Source organism: Lissotriton helveticus, chromosome 2_2 (genome assembly GCF_964261635.1).
Source record: "Lissotriton helveticus chromosome 2_2, aLisHel1.1, whole genome shotgun sequence".
Lineage (NCBI taxonomy): Eukaryota > Metazoa > Chordata > Amphibia > Caudata > Salamandridae > Lissotriton > Lissotriton helveticus.
This window is the reverse complement of record NC_136060.1, coordinates 350,360,322-350,386,216: the sequence shown is the minus strand read 5'-3', so window position 1 is coordinate 350,386,216 and position 25,895 is coordinate 350,360,322. Positions and strand designations below refer to the sequence as shown.

General features: G+C 44.2%; 1 protein-coding gene across 1 annotated transcript in view; it reads left to right on the top strand.

Moving 5' to 3' along the window:
* The window catches only part of ABLIM2 (actin binding LIM protein family member 2), a 797,090-nt gene that overhangs the window by 522,299 nt on the left and 248,896 nt on the right, over window positions 1-25,895 (top strand). Inside the window, exon 10 of the mRNA XM_078678529.1 lies at window positions 18,756-18,902. Within this exon, the coding sequence (XP_078534655.1) occupies window positions 18,756-18,902 (147 nt within the window). The remainder of the gene's footprint in view (window positions 1-18,755; window positions 18,903-25,895) is intronic.

Genomic DNA, 25,895 nt, shown 5'->3' with positions numbered 1-25,895 from the left:
AGAGCTGATTTGCATATCGCCATTGTCTAACCCAGGGTGGTGTGGAGTGCAAAAAAACGATGGATTTGGGCCCAGATCTTTTGACTGGGGGAGTGTGTGACATTGATCCACATTCAGTCCATCACTTGTTGTTTTTGCAATTGCCGCCCTAAGTGCGCTGGGGATGCCCAGACGTGGGTCCCAGGCACTCCACACCACTTGGAGTCAAGCTAGCCGGGCTGAAGAGAGGTGTTTCCTCGAAACCGGTCCGGTCCTCGGATGCTTGATTCCGTTCTGGGAAGGACATGGCTTTTGTAGTTCGGACTGGACTGTTCCCATGGGGCAACAGGGTCAGAGCTGATTTGCATATCGCCATTGTCTAACCCAGGGTGGTGTGGAGTGCAAAAAAACGATGGATTTGGGCCCAGATCTTTTGACTGGGGGAGTGTGTGACATTGATCCACATTCAGTCCATCACTTGTTGTTTTTGCAATTGCCGCCCTAAGTGCGCTGGGGATGCCCAGACGTGGGTCCCAGGCACTCCACACCACTTGGAGTCAAGCTAGCCGGGCTGAAGAGAGGTGTTACCTCGAAACCGGTCCGGTCCTCGGATGCTTGATTCCGTTCTGGGAAGGACATGGCTTTTGTAGTTCGGACTGGACTGTTCCCATGGGGCAACAGGGTCAGAGCTGATTTGCATATCGCCATTGTCTAACCCAGGGTGGTGTGGAGTGCAAAAAAACGATGGATTTGGGCCCAGATCTTTTGACTGGGGGAGTGTGTGACATTGATCCACATTCAGTCCATCACTTGTTGTTTTTGCAATTGCCGCCCTAAGTGCGCTGGGGATGCCCAGACGTGGGTCCCAGGCACTCCACACCACTTGGAGTCAAGCTAGCCGGGCTGAAGAGAGGTGTTACCTCGAAACCGGTCCGGTCCTCGGATGCTTGATTCCGTTCTGGGAAGGACATGGCTTTTGTGGTTCGGACTGGACTGTTCCCATGGGGCAACAGGGTCAGAGCTGATTTGCATATCGCCATTGTCTAACCCAGGGTGGTGTGGAGTGCAAAAAAACGATGGATTTGGGCCCAGATCTTTTGACTGGGGGAGTGTGTGACATTGATCCACATTCAGTCCATCACTTGTTGTTTTTGCAATTGCCGCCCTAAGTGCGCTGGGGATGCCCAGACGTGGGTCCCAGGCACTCCACACCACTTGGAGTCAAGCTAGCCGGGCTGAAGAGAGGTGTTACCTCGAAACCGGTCCGGTCCTCGGATGCTTGATTCCGTTCTGGGAAGGACATGGCTTTTGTAGTTCGGACTGGACTGTTCCCATGGGGCAACAGGGTCAGAGCTGATTTGCATATCGCCATTGTCTAACCCAGGGTGGTGTGGAGTGCAAAAAAACGATGGATTTGGGCCCAGATCTTTTGACTGGGGGAGTGTGTGACATTGATCCACATTCAGTCCATCACTTGTTGTTTTTGCAATTGCCGCCCTAAGTGCGCTGGGGATGCCCAGACGTGGGTCCCAGGCACTCCACACCACTTGGAGTCAAGCTAGCCGGGCTGAAGAGAGGTGTTACCTCGAAACCGGTCCGGTCCTCGGATGCTTGATTCCGTTCTGGGAAGGACATGGCTTTTGTAGTTCGGACTGGACTGTTCCCATGGGGCAACAGGGTCAGAGCTGATTTGCATATCGCCATTGTCTAACCCAGGGTGGTGTGGAGTGCAAAAAAACGATGGATTTGGGCCCAGATCTTTTGACTGGGGGAGTGTGTGACATTGATCCACATTCAGTCCATCACTTGTTGTTTTTGCAATTGCCGCCCTAAGTGCGCTGGGGATGCCCAGACGTGGGTCCCAGGCACTCCACACCACTTGGAGTCAAGCTAGCCGGGCTGAAGAGAGGTGTTACCTCGAAACCGGTCCGGTCCTCGGATGCTTGATTCCGTTCTGGGAAGGACATGGCTTTTGTAGTTCGGACTGGACTGTTCCCATGGGGCAACAGGGTCAGAGCTGATTTGCATATCGCCATTGTCTAACCCAGGGTGGTGTGGAGTGCAAAAAAACGATGGATTTGGGCCCAGATCTTTTGACTGGGGGAGTGTGTGACATTGATCCACATTCAGTCCATCACTTGTTGTTTTTGCTATTATCACATGATGGCTGACCGCAAAAATAGGCTGGTCAGTTTTAAAACAGGGGTTGAATAGCCCCTAAAAATTACCAAATTGGTACACTTATTTCTGGTCGATATGCCACATGAGCTAGCACCGGGAGGGGGGAGGGTTCCTTTTAAAAAAATGAGTAATTTCCATTGTGAAAGCAGGTAACCCCTTATTTTGTGTGAGCAATGTAAATCTTATTGTACAGTCTATCTAAGACAACACATAACCACCAGTGCTTAATTTGAGCCGGTTGTTCTGCGGTCTCCGGTGCTCAGATCCGGCACTTAATTGTCAACACCGGCGCTTTTGACAGTGTGCCGCAAGGTGGCGCTGTCTGGATAATTGAGAGATTACCACAACAATAGTTAATTATTAATTCAATATAACATTAAAATTACATTTACCTGCCGTCTAAGCCATTCATGTAGTTTTGTGGGCCTGAAATAGACAGACCTGTCACACTTAAAGGATTGTGTTGGTTAGTAGTTGTGTGGTAACTTACATTGGCAGCATAGCAGGGCAATGTGCAATGCAAGCTGCAGTGGCCTCCTGACGAGAGCCCTGGCACTTATTCTTTTGCAAATGATGCACTGAGAAGCAACCTTCAGTAATTGCGGTTCAGTCTTTACAAGTAGTCTCACCTGGATGCAGTGGCAACATATTGGGTGTTCACTAGATTAACATGCCTTGGAGAAATTTGGCTTACTCTGGCATTTTGTGTGATGCTTCTTTCATGAAATTCTGGGATTACACCATTATGGCACGCTGTGTAAGGGAGATTTCCTTTTTTGTAAAAATCATATTGCAGGATCAGAGAAACAATGAGAACGAACAGAATGTGAGCAGCTATTGTTCACAGATGGTAGGATGCATTTTGCACAAAAAAATAGCTAAAAATGTTGGTGTAGCATTTTGTATAAAACACCTGAACAGTGGTTAATTTGTAAAAAAAAATAAGTGCTGGGGCTCTCGTCAGGAGGCAGCTTGCACCAGCCCATTTCTCCTGTTAGCGGCGCCTAAAATAGAGACAACTACTACCCATGAAAATGGGGAGAGGATGTGGCTAATGGACAGAGCTGCCGACTAAGGTGTAGGGGAACCAGGTTTGAGTCTCTGCGTCCACTTAATCACCCCATAAATTAATCTGGTGCTCATGAAAAGCGCCGGAGTTGATGATTACATGCCAGTGCTGAGCACCGGATACCACCAGCTTAAATTAAGCACTGCCCTGAATTATGTGTAATGTAATTCTTTGGCCATTTTGTGTAATTTCTGCAAAGGAAAATACATACAATTTAGCCCAGGCCTGGGCTGCATTTGCCTAGTTGAAACTGCTTTATGGTAATGTCCAAAACTAAAAGACACAGTGAGCCCCCACTGCCCAATACCAAGACACTGTGCCTGCAACTAGACCCAGCTAGATGTGTTTGTAACTGGTAATTGAATATGAACATACTTGTGTAATTCTGTAACATGTTTGTACTGAAAAGAATTTGAAAAATTGAAAAATGTAGATGTGGCAAATGTGAGTCTTTCTAGATAGGCACTATCCCACTACATTTTGGGTTGTGGCACATGATGAAGTTGCTAATCATTTGAAATATGTTTCGCTCTTTAGAGCCAATGAGCAAATACAACATTATGTGGACAGATAGCTGCTTAAATATGAGAACAATTTATGAAACGTTTTTAAATAAGTAAGCCTGATTACAAATATCCAAATGCATCAGTCATGTATGTAACATCACATTCTTGATCTGATTTGTCCTCCTCATGCACTCTACTAAAGACAATGCAGCTTCTTCGGTTCATCACTATCTCATCCCCTTCACAGTCCAGAACACCTTGTACTTGATTCAAGATTGACCTGCACACAGTCCAGAGTATTGCTAAAGATCCCCTGTTTCAGTGGCATGTCAATCCTGGACCAGACACTAGATGGCCAAACACTAGTTTTCAGCCCACCCTGACCATTGTAGGGGCTCTGAATTGTGAAGGAGACCAGTGGTTACTTTGCCTCTTTCCTGGCCAACCTTACTCAATCCCTGTTTCTATGTCCCTGCTGCTCTCATAGTCTTGTGGTCAACCTCAAGGCCTATGCTCTTCCTCTACTATTTAAAATCTTTGTGACTCCATTACTTCATCTTATCAAACAGCTCAACTGCACAGCAGTGATGTGTGCTGATGACATCCACTTAAAGGTATGCCTTGATATGGAAGCTCCTACTCTACTACATCCTTGCTCCTGCCTGATGGACATGTAAGCTTGGATGTGTGAAGATGTCCTAATTCTCAATAGATGTAAAACCAAAGCATCTCCTAATAGGCAATAACAAACAGCAGTAGCATGATTCTTTCTGGTCAGCATCTCTGGCAATTTCTACCATTCCGAAGTTCAGATCACTAGGTGTTTGGATTGATGACAAACTTTCAATGTTTGATTGACACCTATAAATACTGCCAGAGTTCAATCTGAAGAAGTAAGCAGCACCCTTAGAACACCACTTGGAGGTGGCACTAATGTACTAAAGGAGGCCAAAGTGTGCCCTTTTAAGCATAAGGGTGGCACTCCAGCTGGTAATATTCCTTTTACCTCTTCCTGCTCTGTTGTATCTGTTGAACTCATTGTTACCAGGAGGTGTCAACGAAGGTCACAGAAATGAAGTGCCCATTAAGGTGGCTTGATCACAAGCATTTATAATGCATTTACTTATCTGCAGACCTTAACTTACACTTGAATGATTCAGGGATCAGTGGTATAAAAAGTGCTACAATATTTTTCATTTTCATAGAGGTATTGTAGACAAAAATGTTTTTTTAATTAAAAACTCTATGAATACATTAGAGGAATATTTTTAAAGTATATGTTTCATTTTGCTGGAGTCAGGTGGAGTGATTGTGGACCTTGGTATTTAACGACAAAGATCCTGCCCCATTTCTGCTTCTTTTAGAGTTCCTCTATGTATTTGTTTCTAGTGGGCCCTGAACCGTGCATCCTTGATTATGCCAGTTGTTACTTTGAAGTTTGTGTTGCTTGCCAAGCAGAGTATTTAGCTGAACACGGCATGTGTGAGCTTACTGCAAAAGCATAAAAGTACGTCTCCTCGGCAGACTATGGAGAAAGGGACAATTCTGTGCAGTGGATTGGTAGTTTGCTTTACTGACCATTTAATCTACTTCCCTGGGAGAGGATCTTGTTGGCACTCACAGTAAAATCCATTCAGTACTGAATACTAAGAATTCATGGCCTACCCCAAACATTATTGGGCATGTATTAATGGTGATTTTCAGTAAATGGTTAGTCCCTGTGAGTCTTGTGGATATGGCTGTCTTCAGTTAGAAGTTGTTAACAGCTTTTCTCCATGTAAAGAGCTTTGGATAGTGCCAAGATTGTATCTGTACCACCATTTTTATCACCTTTCATGTCTAATATATAGTGTTGTGATGAGACATTAGACTATAGAAAGTCATGAATTTGTACGCTTAAATTGTGTCGTTCTCCAGACTGGTGTTGGATGCTTTATATGGCATTGTTTTTGGGCAATGTATTGCACTTCTTTGCAGCAGGAGTGCTGTGTGTTGTAGCACTTGAACAGTCCATTCACTGACTACAATCTTAGGGAGGTTACAGTGCTGGTGGCATTGTCCCACTGCTGCTATGTTTGTAATAGAAATGATCTATAAGGACCTCAACTCGTGGTGCCCTCTGTCAGTGAGGGAACCATCGTATGACTGGTGATGACTCTGCCATAAGCAAAATGAAGCAACAGCTCTGATTCCGCTGTGATACTCCCACTAGAGAACCACAGAACTGAACTATAGGAGAGCCAACAAAGGTAATTGAAGGATAAAGTATCCCATCTGTTGTCAATACAACCAAGAAAAGACAAAAATTGCCTCGACCTGCTCGAGAACCAACAATGTTCAAGTGCACCCAGTAGTATTCAATTTAGGTTGGTAAACTTGCTTCCTTTTATTGTCCCTAGGACCAAACCATGTACACCACTGTACATAAGACCGGTAGTAAACACTGGTCACTTGATACAGGGTCCCTAAAAGTGTAAACGGAAATACAGTTTACCCCTACACATCGCTTCCATGGAATGAGGGAATCTATATTCCACTGCTAACAGACAGGGGAACACTATGGCATCAAGCTTTTGTTCACAGAACCAATGATGTGTTAATTATTCGATCCAACTAAAGAGACTCGCTTTTCCAACCTTTCATTGGTAATGTGTCACATTTAAAAATAGGGAAGTACAAATACAGACAGAGATATAGCTGGAAAACAAAATGAGGACATTAGTGGGAGTCTGGGTATCTTTAGTGTTCTGGAAGAGACTCTCTCGCTTGGTGATGAGCAGAAAACCAGTATCTAAAATGATAGTCCTTCTAACTGCTGTATCACTTCACAATCATACTGGTGAGGCTGTGTTAAAGTGTCTTTGGCAATATTAACAGTGTGCTGGCTGATCTCATATGAGGCGTGTCATGTCACTATTAGAGCACCATGACGTGAAGAGAGCTGACCAGGTCAGAACTCTATACAACTACGGTGCCCATCTTCCAGGAAGAGCATGCCAGGCTGGAAATGATGATGGAGGAATCGCAGAACTGGAAAAACTATGAGCTGACATGTGGGAGACCAGATCCTACATAAATATGTTCTTGTAAGAGTTTATGGTTGAAATGGAGAGCTAATTCCAGCACATCTCCAGAGCCTTCTTGTGCCCAACAGTGCAACATGAAAACTGTCAAAGAAGGTGGGAAACCAGGGCCCTCACACTGACGACTAACACCAGACAAAAGAAGAAGCGGTGAGGGGAAGGTAGCACTACCCACAATAGGCAAGTGTAACACAGCTGACGTGCCGATTGGCAAAACAAACAATGAGCGGCCACGCTCTGATACACTGCTATGACCCGTAACTCAGGTGCAACAGCAAGTGCAACGGACACCGAGCAGGACAACTCACTCACCTTACACCATACAAATAAGAGTAAGGCAGGGGTCATTGCACCCCAGATAGAACAATCAAAGAAAAGGAGCAACCAGTAAGTGGGTCATGCACCCCGTTTCAGATTAAAATATGCCACCATCTCAAATTCAGGCAACTATTTTGAAACACAGAGGCTGCCATCTTGAAGACAGGCAACATTATTGGTTAATATTGGGACCACCATCATGATGTCAACCAGCCCCATTCAGACTACAGGAGACGCACTCTCAGTACACGGCAAGGAAGCAGCCATTTTGGAACCAGGCGACAAACAAAAGAAATCCAAGCGCCACATCTGAAGGGAAACAATACCCACACAAATAAAAGCAGTACCAGAAATAAACAAATGGCAGAAGTCATCATATCCATGGATTCAAAACCATGAAGAGGTTCATCTTCATATCTACGAATCCATGACCATCTGATCGTAACCTCTGGAAGCTACATGGCGCCAAGATGTTTGGACTGGTTTGAGGACATCAATAACTTTATTGCAGCATTGGGAGAAAAAATTATTAAAAACAAACGCTGTCAACAATGAAGAATCTTATCAGAAAAGAAGTGTGCAAAATCATTACTGAGCAGATGCCAGCTCAATTAGCCACATATCAAAAAGTACCGGAAGCCCTCAATGCCAAATGACTACCACATTACAAACAAAGAAGAATGTGGATTATGAACGATGCATCTTTAATCTGGACCCCGTTGAAAAAAAGCTCACGGGAGAGTTCATCATGAGGCAACATTGTATAGTCAAGCAGTGTGAATTCAACAAGTTTTCAGATGAAGAGGCCCTCCAGTCTCGAATCATAGAGGGCTTCCAGTCCATTGCTCCTACATCACCTACTGATAAATTCATATAAATAATCAAGCAGAAATCCAAGCAAAGAAGATCAAGGCAGGGAAGGCTGAAAAGCAGGAACAAGCCTTCTGGCTCCAGAAACGTAACCACAAGACACCATACAAGAATTATTCCCGGCGATCCAGGTAAAAAAACTGGCACCGACACAAGAACGCATAACACAGAACAAACAAAAAGAGAGAATGCTATTGCAGGGGACAAGTGTACCTGCATGAGGATGCATGCTCGGAAATGTGGCAAGAGTGCCATAAATGTGGAAAGACAACCATTTCAAAAAGGTGTGTAAAGGAAAGAGGTGTGGAGCACCAGAGAATCCAAAAGAGCAATCAGAGAAACACTATATGAGAGCTGTTGGGGATAAAAGTAGCAGCTCGTCGTGGACCTGAGCTATCTCTGACACCAGGACAGGATCGAGGAGATCATCATCCAGAAGTTCAACCAGCAGCTCAAGCTTATCATATTTGCAAGGAATTGTTGGACATCATAACGACAATGCAAGAATAGATTACTTACCTGGGGTATTGGCAATCAACCAGGACTCTCCAACCATCTTTACCCTTGGCTTTTCTTTCAATCTGGCTCCAGGTGTAACTCATTTTCTTGCAGTCAGCCTCGAGGCTTCAACGGCAGGCGTTTCTTGGTCTTCCTCTTTTCCTTTTCCTTTGAGGGTTCCAGGTGAGTGCTTTCCTGTTGGTGTTTGATGCGGGCTTGCAGGGTGTGATGGATGTACGTTGTTACAACGCATGCTTTTACTACGCATGCCTTTACAACGCAGGTTTTTCAACGCAAGTCGTTACAACGACTTGCGTTGGGGGGTGCTGGATAGTGAATAGTTTAATTTACTATTCCAACTCCAGTCCCCGTGGATAGTAGGGAAGGTGTTGGATAGTAAATTAAACTATTACCTATCCTAGAGCACCCTCCAGTGCAATTCGTTGTAATGACTTGCGTTGAAAAATCTGCGTTGTAAAGGCACTGCGTGGTAAAAGTTGCATCATAAAGGATGTTTCCCTGGTGTGACCTATCCAGCCCTAGCGTCTTTTCATGATTTCTTCATGAGCCACGATTTGGAAAGTCTGCTGCCAAAGGTCATTGTTGCTGATGGTGTTTGGCCAGCGGATTTGCAGGATTTTCCTCAGACAGGTGTTGATGAATATCTGGGCTTTGTTGTTGAAGGTCACTGTTGTCCTTCAAGTTTCTGCTCCATACAGAAGGACCGATTTTATGTTGGTGTTCAAGAGCCTGATCTTGGTTTGCAGCTTTAGGTCCTTGGAGCTCCATATCTTCTTAAGGTGAAAGAAGGCATCTCTTGCTTTGCAAATTTTGACTTGACATTTGTGTCTGTGCTGCCCTGCTTGTCTATGACACGGATTACCCGTGATTGAATCTCATGATGGGAAGCACCCGTCTGCTTTGTGCCAGACAACAATGTATCACTAAGTTGCATATGCTTCACAGAATGTAACAAGATGAAACCCAAACTATTGCAACCTACTGTCCTTGTCTACTTCTGGATTGGCATAGAATCACTTTCATGTCACTGCAAGTTTGCGACAAAACTGAGGTACTGCACCATTGACACTCAAATCCATGTGTTGCATGGACCGATTCTGTCTGACTGCCTTCTCAGCCTACTCGCAGTGGAATAATTGATGCTTGTAGCTGTCCTGTACATGGTGTAGAAAAAACCACCCATTGTGTGCACACATCTGATGCCCTTCACTAGACAGGGAAAGTTGAGAGACTTTCCGTCCAATTGCACATAAATGAATGCTTCAAACCAGGAGTCCAGAATAACTAGAAAATAATTCTCTACCTTCAAAGGGCAGTTGAAGAAGAATTGCAAGGTATGATGATGATGATGACAGATGAAAGATCACAAGGACCGCCCTCATGAGTGTCCCTGCTTGTAGTAGTCCCAAAACAAAAAAAAACGAAAGGAAAAGCCCATCTCTGCATCGACATGAGGCTGCTGAACACAGCTGTTCATTGTGAATGGCACCCTAGACTTCACCTAGCCGATATGATTATGCTCCTCAATTGGGTGTAAATATTCTCAAAAGTGGACCTCAACAGAGGGTACCACCAACTGGAACTTCATGAAGACTCCTGATACATCACAGTGTTCACCATGGCCCAGGTCCGTTGCACTACAAATGCCTCATCTTTGGGGTATCATTGACTGCTGAAATATTCCAGGAAGCAATCTATACAGTCATTAGCCTCATCATAATGCCCTGAACTATAGTGATAACATCCTAGTATTGGGGCCACAGAAGAAGAATACAACCGTTCTCTAGAGTAAATGTGCAAGGCACTAAGAGAAGACGACCTAACACTGAATATTGCTAAAAAAAAATGAATTCCACAAAACACAACTGAAGTTCTATGGACATGTCTTCAAAGGGCTGCGACCAGAACTGGGTAAACTCTAAGCCCTCAATGACTCACCTTCTTCCAAGAATGTGAGCGACATCATGTCTTTCCTTGAAATGGCCAGCTTTTGTGCCAGATATATAAAGGAGTGTGCTACCCTCAGCAGTGCTGTTCGTGAACTCACCAAGCAAGGGTGCAGATTTGAGTAGACTACAATGTGTGAAAATAAATTCCTGTGGATCAAGAAGAGAATCTGCTGCCTGCAATATGGCTTATTTTGACTGTGAACTGAACTCACTGTTGATGTCAGCCCAGTGGGACTAGGAGCCATCCTAGCACAACAACCCTGAGACAAAGACTGGTAGCAAATTGGGTCCTACACCACTCGCAGTCTGTCAGAGGCCAAAAGGAAGAGCTTGGCTGTATTGTAGTGGGCCAAAGAAGTCAATGGCGATGCTGCATCAGAATTCCTCATTTAGTGGGCACATTTGCCTTAGCAGTGTCTTGGTCCCATCGATGACTAGCTGGCACTGATAGCCCGTATTGTCTCCCTCAACCATTTGATCTAACCCTAGAAACTATACTTGCTCCTGGGGTGCTCACTTCCTGGCGACAATCCCTCAGTGTACTTTGTGAGGTAGAGCTTGCTTCTGGAGCGAAAGAGAAATCAGGCTATAAAAAAACAGATATGCATATTCTAAGAGACATGCTTCAAGCCACAGAGGTGGAAGAGTGCAAGTGTGTCCTGGTGAAGCAACAATCACGATGGAAAGCAGATGACATTTCTAATTCCACTTAGGTCAGAGAAACTGCGAAGAAAGGGACCATGGAGAACCCCAGAGCAGGAAACAAGCAATGTATTCAGAACATCTCCCACTTTAAGCCAAATCATCAGCATCAGAACAGTGGGAATGAAAGCACCACAGCAAAGACAAGCCTAGTCAGCGAATATGACGTGCTCCATCTAAAGGTGGAGGAAACCCCTCTAATGAGATGTTGATCGACATGAAGTCACAAGGAGCCAACCAGACCCACTGAAGAAATATGAACAAGTCTCAAATGAGATGTCATCATTTAAAGTGGGGGCTAGATGGCAGGTCACTCTTGTAATGACAATGTGTGAAGAGGCATGACCAGTTCACTACTCTAGCCAACAACGATACTCTAGTTCCAGGGAGGGAACACCAGTTAGGATGTGACGAGAGGGGAACTCACAGAATTGGGGAAGCAACGAATTAACATGTGGGAGACCATTTCCCACATAAGAAGACACTTGTCTCCGGAGCCTGCTTACACCCAACAGGGTGACATGAAAGGGTGGACAAAAGACATAAGTGTTCACTAAGTTACAGTTACCATTGAGAAAGGGGGCATGGGTGCACCCGATCTTCAATCGTATTATCTGGTGGCCCTACGTCAATGAACTGCTAATGGATATCAATGGCAATTATGTGTAATTGGCGTACATTGGTGTTGCCCTTGATAGGGGGAATGTAATGAACTCCTTGCTGGAATCGCAAAACAAGCCTTCAGATTCCTAAAGGTGGTTAGATACTGTTAGGCTGGGATGTTACTATGTGCAGATTCCAAGGTCACCTTCACCCCAGTCTTGCACTCTGGTCCTTGACGCAGTTTCACAAGTTATCTGATAGGGCCAAAGTGCAACTCTGAAACTCTATCAGCATTACAGCCTTGTTTTTTAATTAAGAACAAACCATTGGACACATTCTACAGCCTAATCCAGAAATTTCAGATACATCCGTGTCAATTTGTGATGCTCCATATAATAATAAGATTGGAAAACAGGAAAAAGGCGGTAACACAAATATATATAACACACTAATCGAAATGATGGAGGTGGTGATGGAGGAACTTCTGGGTTGTCCAGGCAGAGGATATATGGGAAGAAGTAGCAGATGGGGAATGGCAAAAGGCATCAACTACCCAAAAACAGTATCATGAAACACAAGATTTAAATTTCTGCAATACAACACGCTGTTTTGCTCATAGTTCACACCTAGTAGGCTATGTTGGATATCCTTGTCATCACCAGACAGATTCCTCTTCGGAGACACTGATCTGTTACATGTGTCCTGGTCTTGCCACATATTAGGGAACTACTGGCCAAATATCCGGGAGCACATCAAGAAATAATCACGAAATATAAGTGAATCCTAAACATGCCTGTTGAGACTGATGTGAAGATCTAAGCAACATAAAATGTCATGCAGATTTGTAGACTTTACTCTGACCCTCGCTACAAGGCAAATCACAGTATTATGGAAAAGCTAAAGCAATGGTGTGGAATAGCTCAACCCCACAGACCCTGTTGAAGAAATTGGACAAAGCTGAAGCCACTACGATGAGTAAATTGACGGGAGGAGAGGTTCAAAATCAGGTATTGCTGAGTGGGATGCACTCCAGACACTCCTATGGAAAGAAGCATAGAGGGTGCACGCCCCCCCTCTCCCACCCCCACCACCAACACCACCCCGGCCCAGTTCAAGCTCCTTCTCCCCCTTTTTGCCTCTTTCCCCTCAGGAAGTGATCAGTAGCCCTTCAAGAGCTGGGATAAAGGATGTGGGAAGGTGTCAAAATACACTGCGATTAGGGCTAAATGTTATTGATTAACCCAACACGCTCAGCGCCATTGATACTAGAAATTAGAGAGCAAGATTGATGTCCTTACTAGTAATAACTGTACCGCAATATTCAATAAGCAGGTATGTTCGATAAAATGCCCTTTGCTGAGTACCCATACAAGTCTGCAAAAATATATGCCTGGTGCAGAAGAATATTTGCACTTCAATAGCCATGTTGTTATGATGCTGTTGTCAAAAACATCTATAAAAAACAAATTAAAATAAAAGAGCATGGAGCATAAGGAATCCTTGAGCTGAAAAATATGACCAGAGGCAAATACAAATCGAATCAACCAACCAAGACTGTCCTAACTGTTAATTTGTCACCATGGGAATTCATCCAAACCTGGTAAAGCACTTTTAATTAGAAGTTATTAGACATTCAGTGTAAAACTGCATAAATTATGTGATGCGGAAAAGGAGACCAGTCAAAAACAGATTGAAAGTACAAGTACAAAATATGCATGGAACATTACCATGATCCAGCAGCAGGATATTCTGAGGAATACAAACATACAATTTTACAACTAAGATGTCACGTGGGACATGTGACAAATCTACGAAGGGTAAAAAGAGCAACACGATGTTGGTATGTCGGCGGCTAAATACACTAATTTCTTTGCATCCTGGGGTCTTAATGAATGTCAAAGTCTGACGTTTTGATGCCTGAATTTTAGAGGGTGAACGTTGCTCTACCTTCTTTCTGCCTTGACTCTGACCATGATGTCCTGTATAATTGGTGACAACACTTATATTTGTTTAATCACACTTTGGATGATATACGTATGTTTGCTGTACACATTGATAAATCATTGAGCAAGCAATTTTTGTCAGACAGTCAATGAGTTCGCCTTTTGTCAGGCTGAGCTGAAAGGGACTTAAAGAAATAAAGCCATCTGATTCAGGGGTTTCATGAAACCCCATGGGTGTAAATTCAGCGGCAGAAGAAGATAAGGAATGGCAAAATTATGCTGGCTTTTGTGAAAGACAGTATTTCTCTTCTTTTTGCAGAACTGTAGTCTTTCCTGTCATAAAAATCAGCCTTTTCATTCAACTGGAATCTAATTATAAAAAATAAAAAATAAAAATCTCTTTAGGTGGGGAACTGTGAGGCACATTTTTTTACAGCCAAAGCCTCTGTAATGTGACTTCATCATTTTGCGCACGCACATATTCTTTATATCCTGCTGCACACCTAGGCAGCAGTGTCTCTTAGTACCGTGTTATTTTGAATTATTATTTGGCAATTGGTTATTAGATTTTGAGTACTCTGCTGTCAATAGGACTACCTTTCTCACGATTGGTTTTATCATTGTATGTTTTTTTTATTGGATATATTATCAGTTGTGCATATGTAGTGTGGCATTGTTATTTGAACACTTCCCTTCTAGGATACCACACAAGTTTTAGGAGTAGGCTGTCCTTCAATATAAAAAAATCACCTCAGAAGGGTTCATTCTTTATCCAATAGGCCATCAACTAACTTCCTTCTGTCGTAACGGTTGCTTTTTTCTACCCATCTTTCCCTCCTTGAACACTCTGTGCACTTTTATTCATACTGAACAGGAAACACTTTATTGTGATTTATTTTTGAAGTATTTCTATGGACATATTCTTTCTTTCTTTCCTGCTTTCTTTCTTTGTCCCTTTGTTTGTTTGTATCTTTCTTTTTGTTATTTCGTTCCCTTTTTCTTTCTTTCTCTCTTTCTTTCTTTTTCTTTCTTTCTCTCTTTCTTTATTTTTCTTTCTTTCGTTCTTTCTTTCCTTTTTTCTTTCTTTTCCTTCTTGCCAATCCCTCATCATTTCCTTCCTTCTTTCCTTCCTTACTTTCTTTCTTTCTTTGCTTCCCTTCTTCCTCTCATTAAGATTGCTTAACTAGAAGGTACAGAAACAGCACTTCTTACAGCGAATTTCATGTTCATTAATTTGTGTTTCATCAGTACCTGACAGGTATTCCCATAGACATGGGTTGACTGAAAAGATATGTTTAACAGCTGAGAGCTCTAAGGGCTGCTTTACCTAGTTAAGGGAACAAATGCAGATGTCAAACGTGTGTGTGTGTGCTCGTGCATGCGTGAGAGTGTGTGTGTTAAGAAGAAGGAATTAAGAAAGGGGACATTTGGGCATTTTCACATAGAACGGCAGAACACAGATTAAAAAATTTCAGAAATGAATACAACTTTTCTAGTTGATCTGACAACATGGATCAGTTGCAGTGTTCTAGGTAAAATCATGGAAAGCTTTTTAAATTACATTTTCTCCTGCAATAATACGTTTCTAGTCTGTAATAAACCAACCAAGCAAGTTATATTGCACTTGATTTTTTTTCTTCTTTTTACCTCAAAATCTTCTTTGGACATTTCCTTTCCCCTACAGCCCCAGAATATAGGGATAAGGGTAGTGTGCCTTTTCCACCCAGGGAAAGAATATATCTCCCTTCATTTCCAGTGTGGAAAGAGGTTGAAATATGGCTTGTGAATATATCTTTTTTGGTATGCTCAAATTGCCCCCTGCCCCCCATAACCCACTCTTCGCATCACCACTTGTCCAGATGTATCAATTTCCTGTTTGCAAAAAGGGGTCTCAATTTGCAACCAGTCTTTTTGCGACCAGTACTGGATATTGGGAAGCGACCTATGTACTAATAGGTCTATTCACAAAATACTGAATTGGAGTGAGTCACAGTCCGATCTACCTCATTAATATTCATATGGTATGTTGTGTGGCTCACTCCATTTGGCAGCAGTCACAGGGATGATGGCCTGCAAGATTTCAGCAGACCACCACATCTGCGATTGCTTTTTAATAAAGACTCATTTTAGAGCAGCCTGATTTCCTTAACAGAAACAGGGCTGCTTTAAATAAAAAGAAAAACTTTAAAAAATCATTTCTGTGAGAGTTGGCAGTGGTCCTCTGGATCGCTACCTACTCCTCCTGAAGCTTTTCCCCAATTGACAAAGAGGAAAGGGTTAAAAGGGGGCACTCTTCCCTTTTGTGACTGTGTTAACACCTTCATTTGGGAATAGGTAACCTTTCAATGGTTTGCAAACTAAATTCCAGTTACAAACCTTTGGTACATAATGTACCAATTAGTTTGGAAGAGACGCCTACAACACTCCTCTAGCAAATTGTGAATCTGTAACCCTTGTGGAAACCCATTTTAAAAATTAGTTTACCGTCTTTACTGACTGGGTTTGCTAACTTCTAAAACTGGTTTCAAACATAACAAAAACCTATTTTGTGTCCTCAAACACTCTTGTTTTGTTAATCGAAGGGCATGCGTACACAAAATTATGTTAGAACATCCCTTATTATGAGTGGCCTTCTAATTTGGAATCAAGTGCAAATTGGACTTGGAATTTACCACACATCTAAAGGTATTTCCATTCAGAATTCGCCAGAAAAACCCTGGCAAAATGAGAATGGAGAAAACTAGTCAGAAAGATGGAAAATCTGCTGTAATTGGGAGCAAAAGCCCGATACCATATTCTGAGCTCATCTTCAGCAGAAACGTTCAATTGTGGGGCTACTTCCCCCGCTAAATGACACAGATTGCAGTGTTGATATTTACTGGGTGCTGTAGTTACACACCAAATAGTGGATCACCCTGAATGTAAGCCATAATTTTTTAGGTCAAGCCTTGACAGCGCATGCGCTGTCTGCAAGACTTCTTGTAAGCACTATACTGAGGGTAAATTCCGCCTGTGCTTGATACCTGCGTTGGTCTTCTTTGGTTACTCCTCATTCGTTGTCACTGCTGATTCATCACTTCCGTTTTGGACCCAGGAGCACCAGCCAACTACAGTCCCCTTACGCTGTACCTGGTTAATTCTTCCATTGTGGACTATTTGCTATTTCCACCTCTAGGGAGCATTCCTCTTGCCACCCCAACCCCGCCGCTCCACTCCCGACAGCCAAGGCGCTTCTGTTTACTGGTCTCACTTGAGGCAGCCAGGTCGCCCTGTAATATAAATGCCACACGTGCTCCGTGCCCCTCCGAGGTCGGCAAAACATTGCAGGTTGCATTTTTTTTCTTTGTTACTTGCATGTTCATGGGGGGCACATATACATTTTAATGTGGGGCATGATGCAATAGGTCACACATTTACGCGGTTTTGAGCTATTGCCATTGTAATTGACAATGCCTTTTATGTGTTTGTTTTTAAAACATAAATAAAAGGCATTGTCATTTACAATGCTGATAGCTTAAACTCGCGCAAACGCGAGACCTATTGCATTACACATTCTTGTGGCCAAATTGGGAGTGTTGAGGTGCATTTACAGAACACAGAGAGGAGATACAGAACGAAGAAAACACTGTACAAAGAGGGGTGAACTTTCTTTCCTCTAGAGCAGCAGGACTTACTCCTTGGGCATAATCTGGCAGAGGCTCTGCTCTTCGACATTTCGGGGAAGAATACAGGATGAATCTGATTAACGGTGTATAAGAATCATACACCCTGAGCTTTAGTCACGGGAAACAACTGTATCTGCAACTATTAGTTGCAACATACACATAAAGAACTCATCGATTCTTCCTAGACGGTAATGCTGAGGAGTAAAGTAGGTGTGGTCTTGGGGATGCATCGTTGGGTCACTTGGGACCATTGATAATTTTAAAGCAGATTTTGTTAACATGCCTGACGACGTGCAGCTAAAACGAGTACCCGTTAAAAGTACTGCATAGGAGCAGGTACGCAAATCATGGATCATCTGTGAATGAACCTCGTATCAGGTTCGTCTTCTGTTGTTGATCATTTAAAGGATGTAATTCGCCAATAATATTAGCGCTGCCGGGTGGCTTTACAGTTTCGAACGGCTGTAGATATTCTGGGAGTTATCCGTCAATGGGCGGAACTGCAAGTTTGTAAGGGAGGCCGTGCGAATATTTTTTTTCTACACGACACCTCAAAACTGAAGGTGTGTCCCCGTCACTGCTGCGAAACCCCGTGCAGGTGGGGCACAACAGAGCAGGCTGCCTAAATTGGCTTCCAGACTTTTAATTTTACACAAAGGTTTTCTACCTAAACTACAGTAATTACTTTCTGGAACTCTACGATCTTCCTCCAGTCTCCCATTAGGAAGCCACAAGGTGACGGCCCTATCACGGCAGATAGGGTTAAACACTGATGTGTAGCATCGCTCAGTAACAGCCCACAGCATCTTGTGGTGTTACCTGTATAGTATTTGTTACAATGCCATTGTTAAATTGACAGCGTCATCTACCCGTGCACATCGCTTTATCAAAGTGCACAGAATGCAATGCTCAGATGTACGACATGTTCATAATGGATCCAACGCTCCACAAAAAACACTTTTATGGCTAGGTGTTATGTTGCATGTTGTGCGCAGACTGGAGGTCAGTTTTTGAAATGTTACATTTTTTACAATTTATTTTAGATAGCGTGCCGCCTTATTTGCAGTATTTTGTAGCTGCAAGCATGTGGGTGTACTTGTACAAGGAACTCTAATGGTTTAATATTATGTATTATAGTTATATGTATTGGATTTTAGAAACTTTGACCTATTGGTATTGTAAATAACAATGCCTTTTATTATTTGTTTTGAAAACACATAAATAAAAGGCAGTGCCATTTACAATGCCAATAGCTCAAAATCTAACAATTGCGAGACCTATTGCATTACAAATGCTTGTTTCAAGACAGGTTAAAGTGGCAAAAGGAATGGCAGAGCCTTTCAATGTTTTCTTTTTTCTCTTACCTAGGCAAAACTTGGAGATCAAATTATTGACTACAAGGATTTGGCTGCTCTACCCAAAAACAAGGCCATCTATAACATCGACCGCCCGGATATGATATCCTATTCTCCTTACATATGTTACTCCTCGGATGACAGACACAGTTATGGAGAGGTATGGTGACTGAAAATGTGTGAGCGGCTCTTTAAATATGTCCCAGGTTCATTTAATATTTGATGTACAGCGATAAATACAACAAACAAACCTAGGGCCTGATTCACAAAGGTAACCTACACACCTATGAGTTCAATTAAACGTTTGAGTAAGTTACACTTTGTAGTAAGTTTACTACTTTAGGTATTCACAGACTCCGAGTATAAACGTACTACAAAAGTGTAACTTGCATGTCCTCACCCTCAGAGTAATGCAATTGGTTTACTCTTGTGTGAATGAGTGACATCCATCCTTAAACCCCACCCTGACCTTCTCTGAACCCCTCTGACTCTCCTCTAATTCCATCCCCTTTTTAAACCCACTCTTCTGTGTCCCTCCCACATTTAATAGTAAAACCTATAGTTACTGTGTGGGGACTCTACACATGTAGGTTGCGAATTACAATTTTTTCATTTGCTTTGTATTACTACAAAAGTGCAGTTTGAGAATCAGTCCCACAGTCTCTAGTTCACAAAGAGCAATCAAAGACAGATAACGTACTTCAATAATTAATCACATTGTAGCACAGATTACAGGAAGTTCATCTGTCCACAATTTAGGCCTAGCATGGTCCTATGAAGCCAGTGATACCTTTTAATTTCACCCATGGTAATGCAAAGCTTATTACAATGATGTTATAAGCTTTATTGTTCAATGACTTAAAATCGTTACAATATACTAACATTTTAGTGTACTATAGATAAGAATTTTTTGTTTTTAACAACGCAGATTACTAAACCTAGAGGGAATTTAAATACTATGCACTTGTACTTGCAATAAAGTGCAAGTGTATAAAACTTGGAGGTGAGTTTTATCAAAGTCTCTCTTGCTTGACGACCAGCCGGTTACTTTTTTTGTCTCAGTTTTTCTGTGTCACTGCAGTCCGGATTGCGTCTGTAAATTTCCCTAGCCTTGCGACTGTTTGAGCTGTATTAGCGCAGAAACACAAGTCTGAAACTTCTCTGCATTGAAGAAGGCGGTGGGATTTACAGATGGGGATTAACAGTCGGTGCCGCTCGCTTGCTAACTTTGGGCAGCACCACAACAAATGGAGCCAGGATTCACAATGGTAACTACAAAGACGGCATGTGACTGAATTGTCCTGCCGGGCCCAGGATTGATTAAAGTCCACAATGGGCAGTGTAAGAAGTCTTATGTAGGTAATTCTTTTACGGGCCGGGTCTGTTAGTGCTTGCTCAAAATAAGGCTGTGGTTTTCCCACAATGTAGGAAGTATCCAGAGAAGAGAGATTGTGTTGATGATGTAGGCTGTCCAGGTCCTATTTCATTCGATATTTTCTTGACCTGTTTATTCACTGTTCTTTTCCAGGCAGTTACGAGAATGTCTACGTTATGCAAGTTTTGGGCATCTATTTCCAATAATCTTATGGCTGCTACCAGCTGTGCCTACCATGGAGATTCGCTTTCTTCAAAAATTGTTTTAATTTGCGTTTTCAATTAGGTTGCTGGGGCACGCAGGGTGCTAATATAATATTTTAGAATGTCCCCTGAGCAAGAAATGTCCGTGCGGGTAAAAACCAGCTCCAACCTTACTCTTGCTCTCCTAGCCTCTCGTGGGAGGCCTAGAACCTTCTTATAGGCAGAGGTTTGGTGGTTCATGAGGAACTTGGTGAAAGCGCCAGGGAAGACTAGGTGGCCGTAGTTAAGAGAGGGAACTAGCTTTGCTTTTAATACTTTCAAATAGGTTCTGCAGTCGTACTTTGTAGTCGTCGATTAAGGCTTCTCAGGTTGTAGATGATTCCGGCCCCCTTGCTTCATAGATATTTCAAATGGGCTGTGGGCTTGGCCCTGTCGAATAACCTGAGCCCCAGATAGTTATAACTTATGCATGTTCTAATTTGCAGGTCACCTAAGCGCCATTGTGCTGTCTTCTTACGGTGGTACTTCCCAAATATTATTATCCTGGTCTTCTCCTGGTTCACCTGAAGATTGTTCCTTTGATTAAACCTGTACAGGACATCTAAGGCTTTCTGTAGGCCTGTCCTAGTGTGATCCATTATGACTATGTCGTCAGCATACTGGAGAATTTTGAGCCACACGTTCCCCAGCCTTGGTGTATATAGGTTTGCCCCCTCCGGGGCTTTTCCAAGATTGGATGTGTAGAGATTAAAAAGTAAAGGGGCTAGGACACACCCTTGTTTGAGGCTGGTATTGGTTGGAACATTAGCTGTTACGGTCATTTGGCTGATCTTAATACGGACCCAGGTCCCCTCATGAAGGGCAATTATAGCCTTTAGCAGCTGTTGGGGAATTCTCCAGGAGTCCAGTTTTTCCTACAGCTTTCCAAGGTCAACCCGGTCAAAAGCAGCGCTCTAGTCCACAAAGGAGCAAAACAGGGGTAATTGTGATGGCTGAGTCGCACGGAGTGACAAGCTACCCAGAGCTAAGATACTATCTGTGGTGGAGCTTTGGGGCCTGAAGCCAGATTGAAAGAAAGGAATGATATTATGATCTTTTGCCCAGGTTTCTAGTTCTTTCAACAGTATTCTGCCAAATGCTTTCGCTTTTATATCTAATAGAGCGATGAGCCAGTAATTTTCAGGTTTCGTGCAATCCCCTTTTTTGTGAATGGAAAAAAGTATTGAGCCTTTCCACAACGATGGGACATTGGAAGTCGCAAATGCGTACTTATAAAGTGGTGTTAGCTGTTCTGCCCAGAATCCGTGTGAGGCTTTAAACACTGATGCGGATGCTCCACTGAGGCCTGGGGTGCCATCTGACCTTATGTTTTGTATTCAGATTGGCTATCGCGGCCTTATTGATGTCAGGTGTTTTGACAACTTTGTGTATTGCTAAGGGGGTTGAGTGTAAGTCATGTTCTGATGTGTAGAGTACAACTGTTTTGCGTACTTAACCCATTCAGGGACTGTTACGCCATTTGCCTTAGACTGTGGCTATGTTGCTTGATGTGTTTCCTAAGTTGGATGTGTCCCTTTTCTTTGAGAAGGGTAAATATTTTTAGCCACTCTGCCCCGATTTCTTTGATCGTATTTCCCATACTTTCTTTCTGTGTTGGGTAAGAAGTGCTGTTATTGACGATGTTTGGGAATCTGTGGCTCCTTTTCTTCTTACCTTCAAGGCCCTAAAGAGACTGCGCTAAGTTTGAGTTAAGGCCCTTGGTATGATTTGTGATGGTACACTTTGGGAATAGAGATCCTTTGCTTGGGCGGTTCCAGCTTGTCCACCAAGAATGGTTTTTAATCCGACTAAAAGTGCCTTCCACCGCTCCAGGAGGGGTACAGTACTTGCGTCTTCGAAGATCGACTCTATGTGATCCACCCCAGACGTTTTGGACCACGTTTGTGGACCATTTTATTCTGCTCAGAACTTGTGATGTTCTTTTCCCGTTAAAATCCTCCAATGTTTCCAGTTGTTTTGCAGATTTTTCGTTTAACTGAAGAGTTACCCTCAGAGGTCTGTGATCACTCGTGTCCCTATTTCGAAGTCGCTGAAGTATGTTACCAGCTGATCTGAAATAAAGATGTAGTCTATGGTGGACTTAACCCTGAAGGTAGGGAGTGGACACCAGAGGGGATCCGCAGCTTTTTTGATGATGTGGGCAGAAACCATGTTTTGAGTGAAAAGGAGCCGCTGCAGGGGGGCTGGTTCGGTGTGAGTTGGGGAATCCGTTTTTTAGTGCCCCAACTCCCGGGTGTTAAGGTCCCCGACGATTATTATAAAGTGTGAGATATATTTGTTTATAAGCTGGTCCATTTTTGTTGTAATTATTTTTAATACCTGTTTTTTTTTGCTGGGAGGCGGGGTTGACATAGCAATTTATTAACAAGAGGCGAATTGTGTTGTTGTTACTTTTTAGTCCGCTGATGAGTACCGCTTAAAGAACCGAGGTATTCGTTGAGAGCCCACCAGAGGTTCTCCCCATGTTGTTGCATTTTATGGCTGCAGTGTGGAATTCGTAAAAGCCTTATAGGTTCAGTGGCCCATGTCTCTTGTAGGCACAGGATGTCCTTTTCTTGAAGGAAGTTACTTACTGAATTAAATCCAAGCAATATATTTAGCCCTGCGATGTTCCAGGATGTGATGGACAGCTGTGTATTATTTCCAGGAATTCGGGTCCTGATCTGATAGCGAGCCTTTATAGTGTTAGAAGTGCCGTCGTGGTGGCTGCCCTTCTGGACAAGTCTTAGTGCAATGCGAGAGGGTATGCTTTGGCCCACTGATATGTACTGTCCTATGATCTAGAGTGCTTGTTATCCTGTAGGCCAGAACTTTCCAAACTGTGTGTCCCGACACAGTACTGTGTCGCCTGCAAATGCTGGGTGTGTCGCGGGATGACACCAGTATTAAGGGCACTTAGCACATAACTGCTGCTAATTAAGAGGCATTCCTTTGAAAGAGTGTCTCGGAGTCCGCAGCAGCAGCGTGGACTGTTAGACGCTCTGCTCTATGGGGGCCGAGCGATTCACAACAAAGCCTCATTAACAAGCAAATGGACTTTTAAAGACCTGCGAAGTACTTGGCGCGGCTGTGACAGGCAGAGGGTGACAGGCAGAGGGAGGGAGACAGAGGGAGACAGAGGGAGGCATACAGAAAGAGAATGAGACGTAGACAGAGAGAGGGAGGGAGACAGGGACGGAGACAGAGGGACGGAGACAAAGGGACGGAGACAGAGGGACGGAGACAGAGGGACGGAGACAGAGGGACGGAGACAGAGGGAAGGAGACAGAGGGAGACAGACAGAAGGAAGGAGGGAGACAGATATCGGGAGACAGAGGGAGGGAGACAGACAGAGGGAGAGGGAAACCGTGGGAGACCGAGAGAGAGGAAGACAGAGGGAGACAGGGGGAGGCAGTCTGGGGTAGACCGAGGGAGAGAGCGAGAGAGAGAGAGGGAGATAGATAGAGAAAGAGAGAGAGAGAGAGAGGGAGGGAGGGAGAGAGAGAGGGAGGGAGACAGAGATGGGGTGCAGAGAGAGGGACGGAGACAGAGACAGAGATAGAGACAGAGACAGACAGAGACAGGGACATGCAGAGACAAATAGAGGCAGGGGCAGGGACAGGGGCAGACAGACAGAGGCAGAGACAGACAGAGACGGATAGGGAGACAGAGGGAGGGAGACAGAGACAGACAGGGACAGACAGAGACAGGGGCAGACAGATAGAGGCAGAGACAGGAACAGGGACAGACAGAGGCAGAGACTGAGAAAGACAGAGGCAGAGAGGGAGACCGAGAGGGATAGGGAGACGGAGGGAGAAAGGGAGAGAGAGAGACAGAGGGTGACAGAGGGAGGGATACAGAGAGAGAGGGAGGGAGGCAGAGGGAGACAGTCAGGGGGAGACAGAGAGAAGGAGAGGGAGACAGACAGAGGGAGGGAGACAGAGACAGAGGGAGACCGAGAGAGAGGGAGACCGAGAGAGAGGGAGACAGAGAGGGAGGGAGACAGAGAGGGAGGGAGACAAAGAGGGAGGGAGACAGAGGGAGGGAGACAGACAGAGGGAGAAAGAGGGAGAGGGAGACAGAGGGAGAGGGGGAGGGAGACAAACAGAGGGACAGAAACAGAGGGAGACAGACAGAGGAAGTCAGACAGAGGGAGGAGGGTGACAGAGGGAGGTAGACAGAGGAAATGAGGCAGACAGAGAAGACAGAGGGAGGTAGACAGACAGACAGATGGAGACAGACAAAGGTAGAGGGAGGGAGAGAGAGGGAGGGAGACAGAGAGAGGGAGACAGAGAGAGAGGGAGGGACGGAGACAGAGAGAGAGACAGAAGAGGGAGGGAGACAGAGACAGACAGAGATAGAGACAGAGACAGACATAGACGGAGAGGGAGACAGAGGGAGGGAGACTGGGACAGGCAGGGACAGACAGACAGATAGAGGCAGAGACAGGGACAGTCAGAGGCAGAGGCTGAGACAGACAGAGAGGCAGAGAGGGAGAGGGAGACAGAGAGAGAGAGAGAGAGAGAGAGACAGAGGGTGACAGAGGGAGGGAGAGGGAGGGAGACAGAGAGAAAGGGAGACAGAGGAAGACAGAGAGAGAGGGAGACAGAGAGAGAGGGAGACAGAGGGAGGGAGACAGAGGGAGAAAGAGAGGGAGACTGACAGAGGGAGACAGACAGAGGGAGACAGAGGGAGACAGAGGGAGAGAGAGAGGGAGAAGGAGGGAGACAGAGGGAGGGAGACAGAGGAACTGAGACAGAGGGAGGGAGACAGAGGGACGGAAACAGAGGGAGACAGAGAGTGGGAGACAGAGAGCAGGAGACAGAGGGTGACAGACAGAGGGAGGGAGAGAGACAGAGGGAGACAGAGGGAGGAGGGCGACAGAGGGCGGGAGACAGAGGGAGGTAGACAGACAGAGGGAGACAGAGGGAGGGAGACAGAGGGAGGGAGACAGAGAGAGGGATACAGTCAGAGAGAGAGAGGGGGACAGACAGAGTGAGTGAGAACCCCCCGATCCCCCTTAGGTGGTTAGGGCTCGCTCGCTACGCTCGCTCGCTACACTGCCTTACTGTGTCCCAAAATGATGCATCTCAAAAAAGTGTGTCACCAACATGAAAAGTTTGGAAAGCTGTGCTGTAAGTGTTGTAAAATCTTGTCACTGCGGCTGATCTTTTCCCAGGTTGATTGCTCGCAGTCTCTCTTAGAACCGAGTGGACTTCCTTCATTGGTGGAGATGCTGCTAGTGAGTGTGGGTATTTCTAAGCTTATTGTAATTCGATATTTAGTAACCTAATAAGGAAACGTAATGGTAAGTTTTTCCCCAAAGTAATCCATTATTTTCCTTAGTTTCCAAAGTATTCTAATAATAACAGATTCCAATTTCACGCCAAATACCTTGCAAATACCTGTGCAAACAGTTGCTTTGGCAACAATCTCTCTAAGACTTGTCAATTATTTCATATGTAAAGGTACACATAACAATTGATACTTTTCTTTTGCTCTAGACCTTGAATTGGTCAGTGCTCTGCACCAGCTA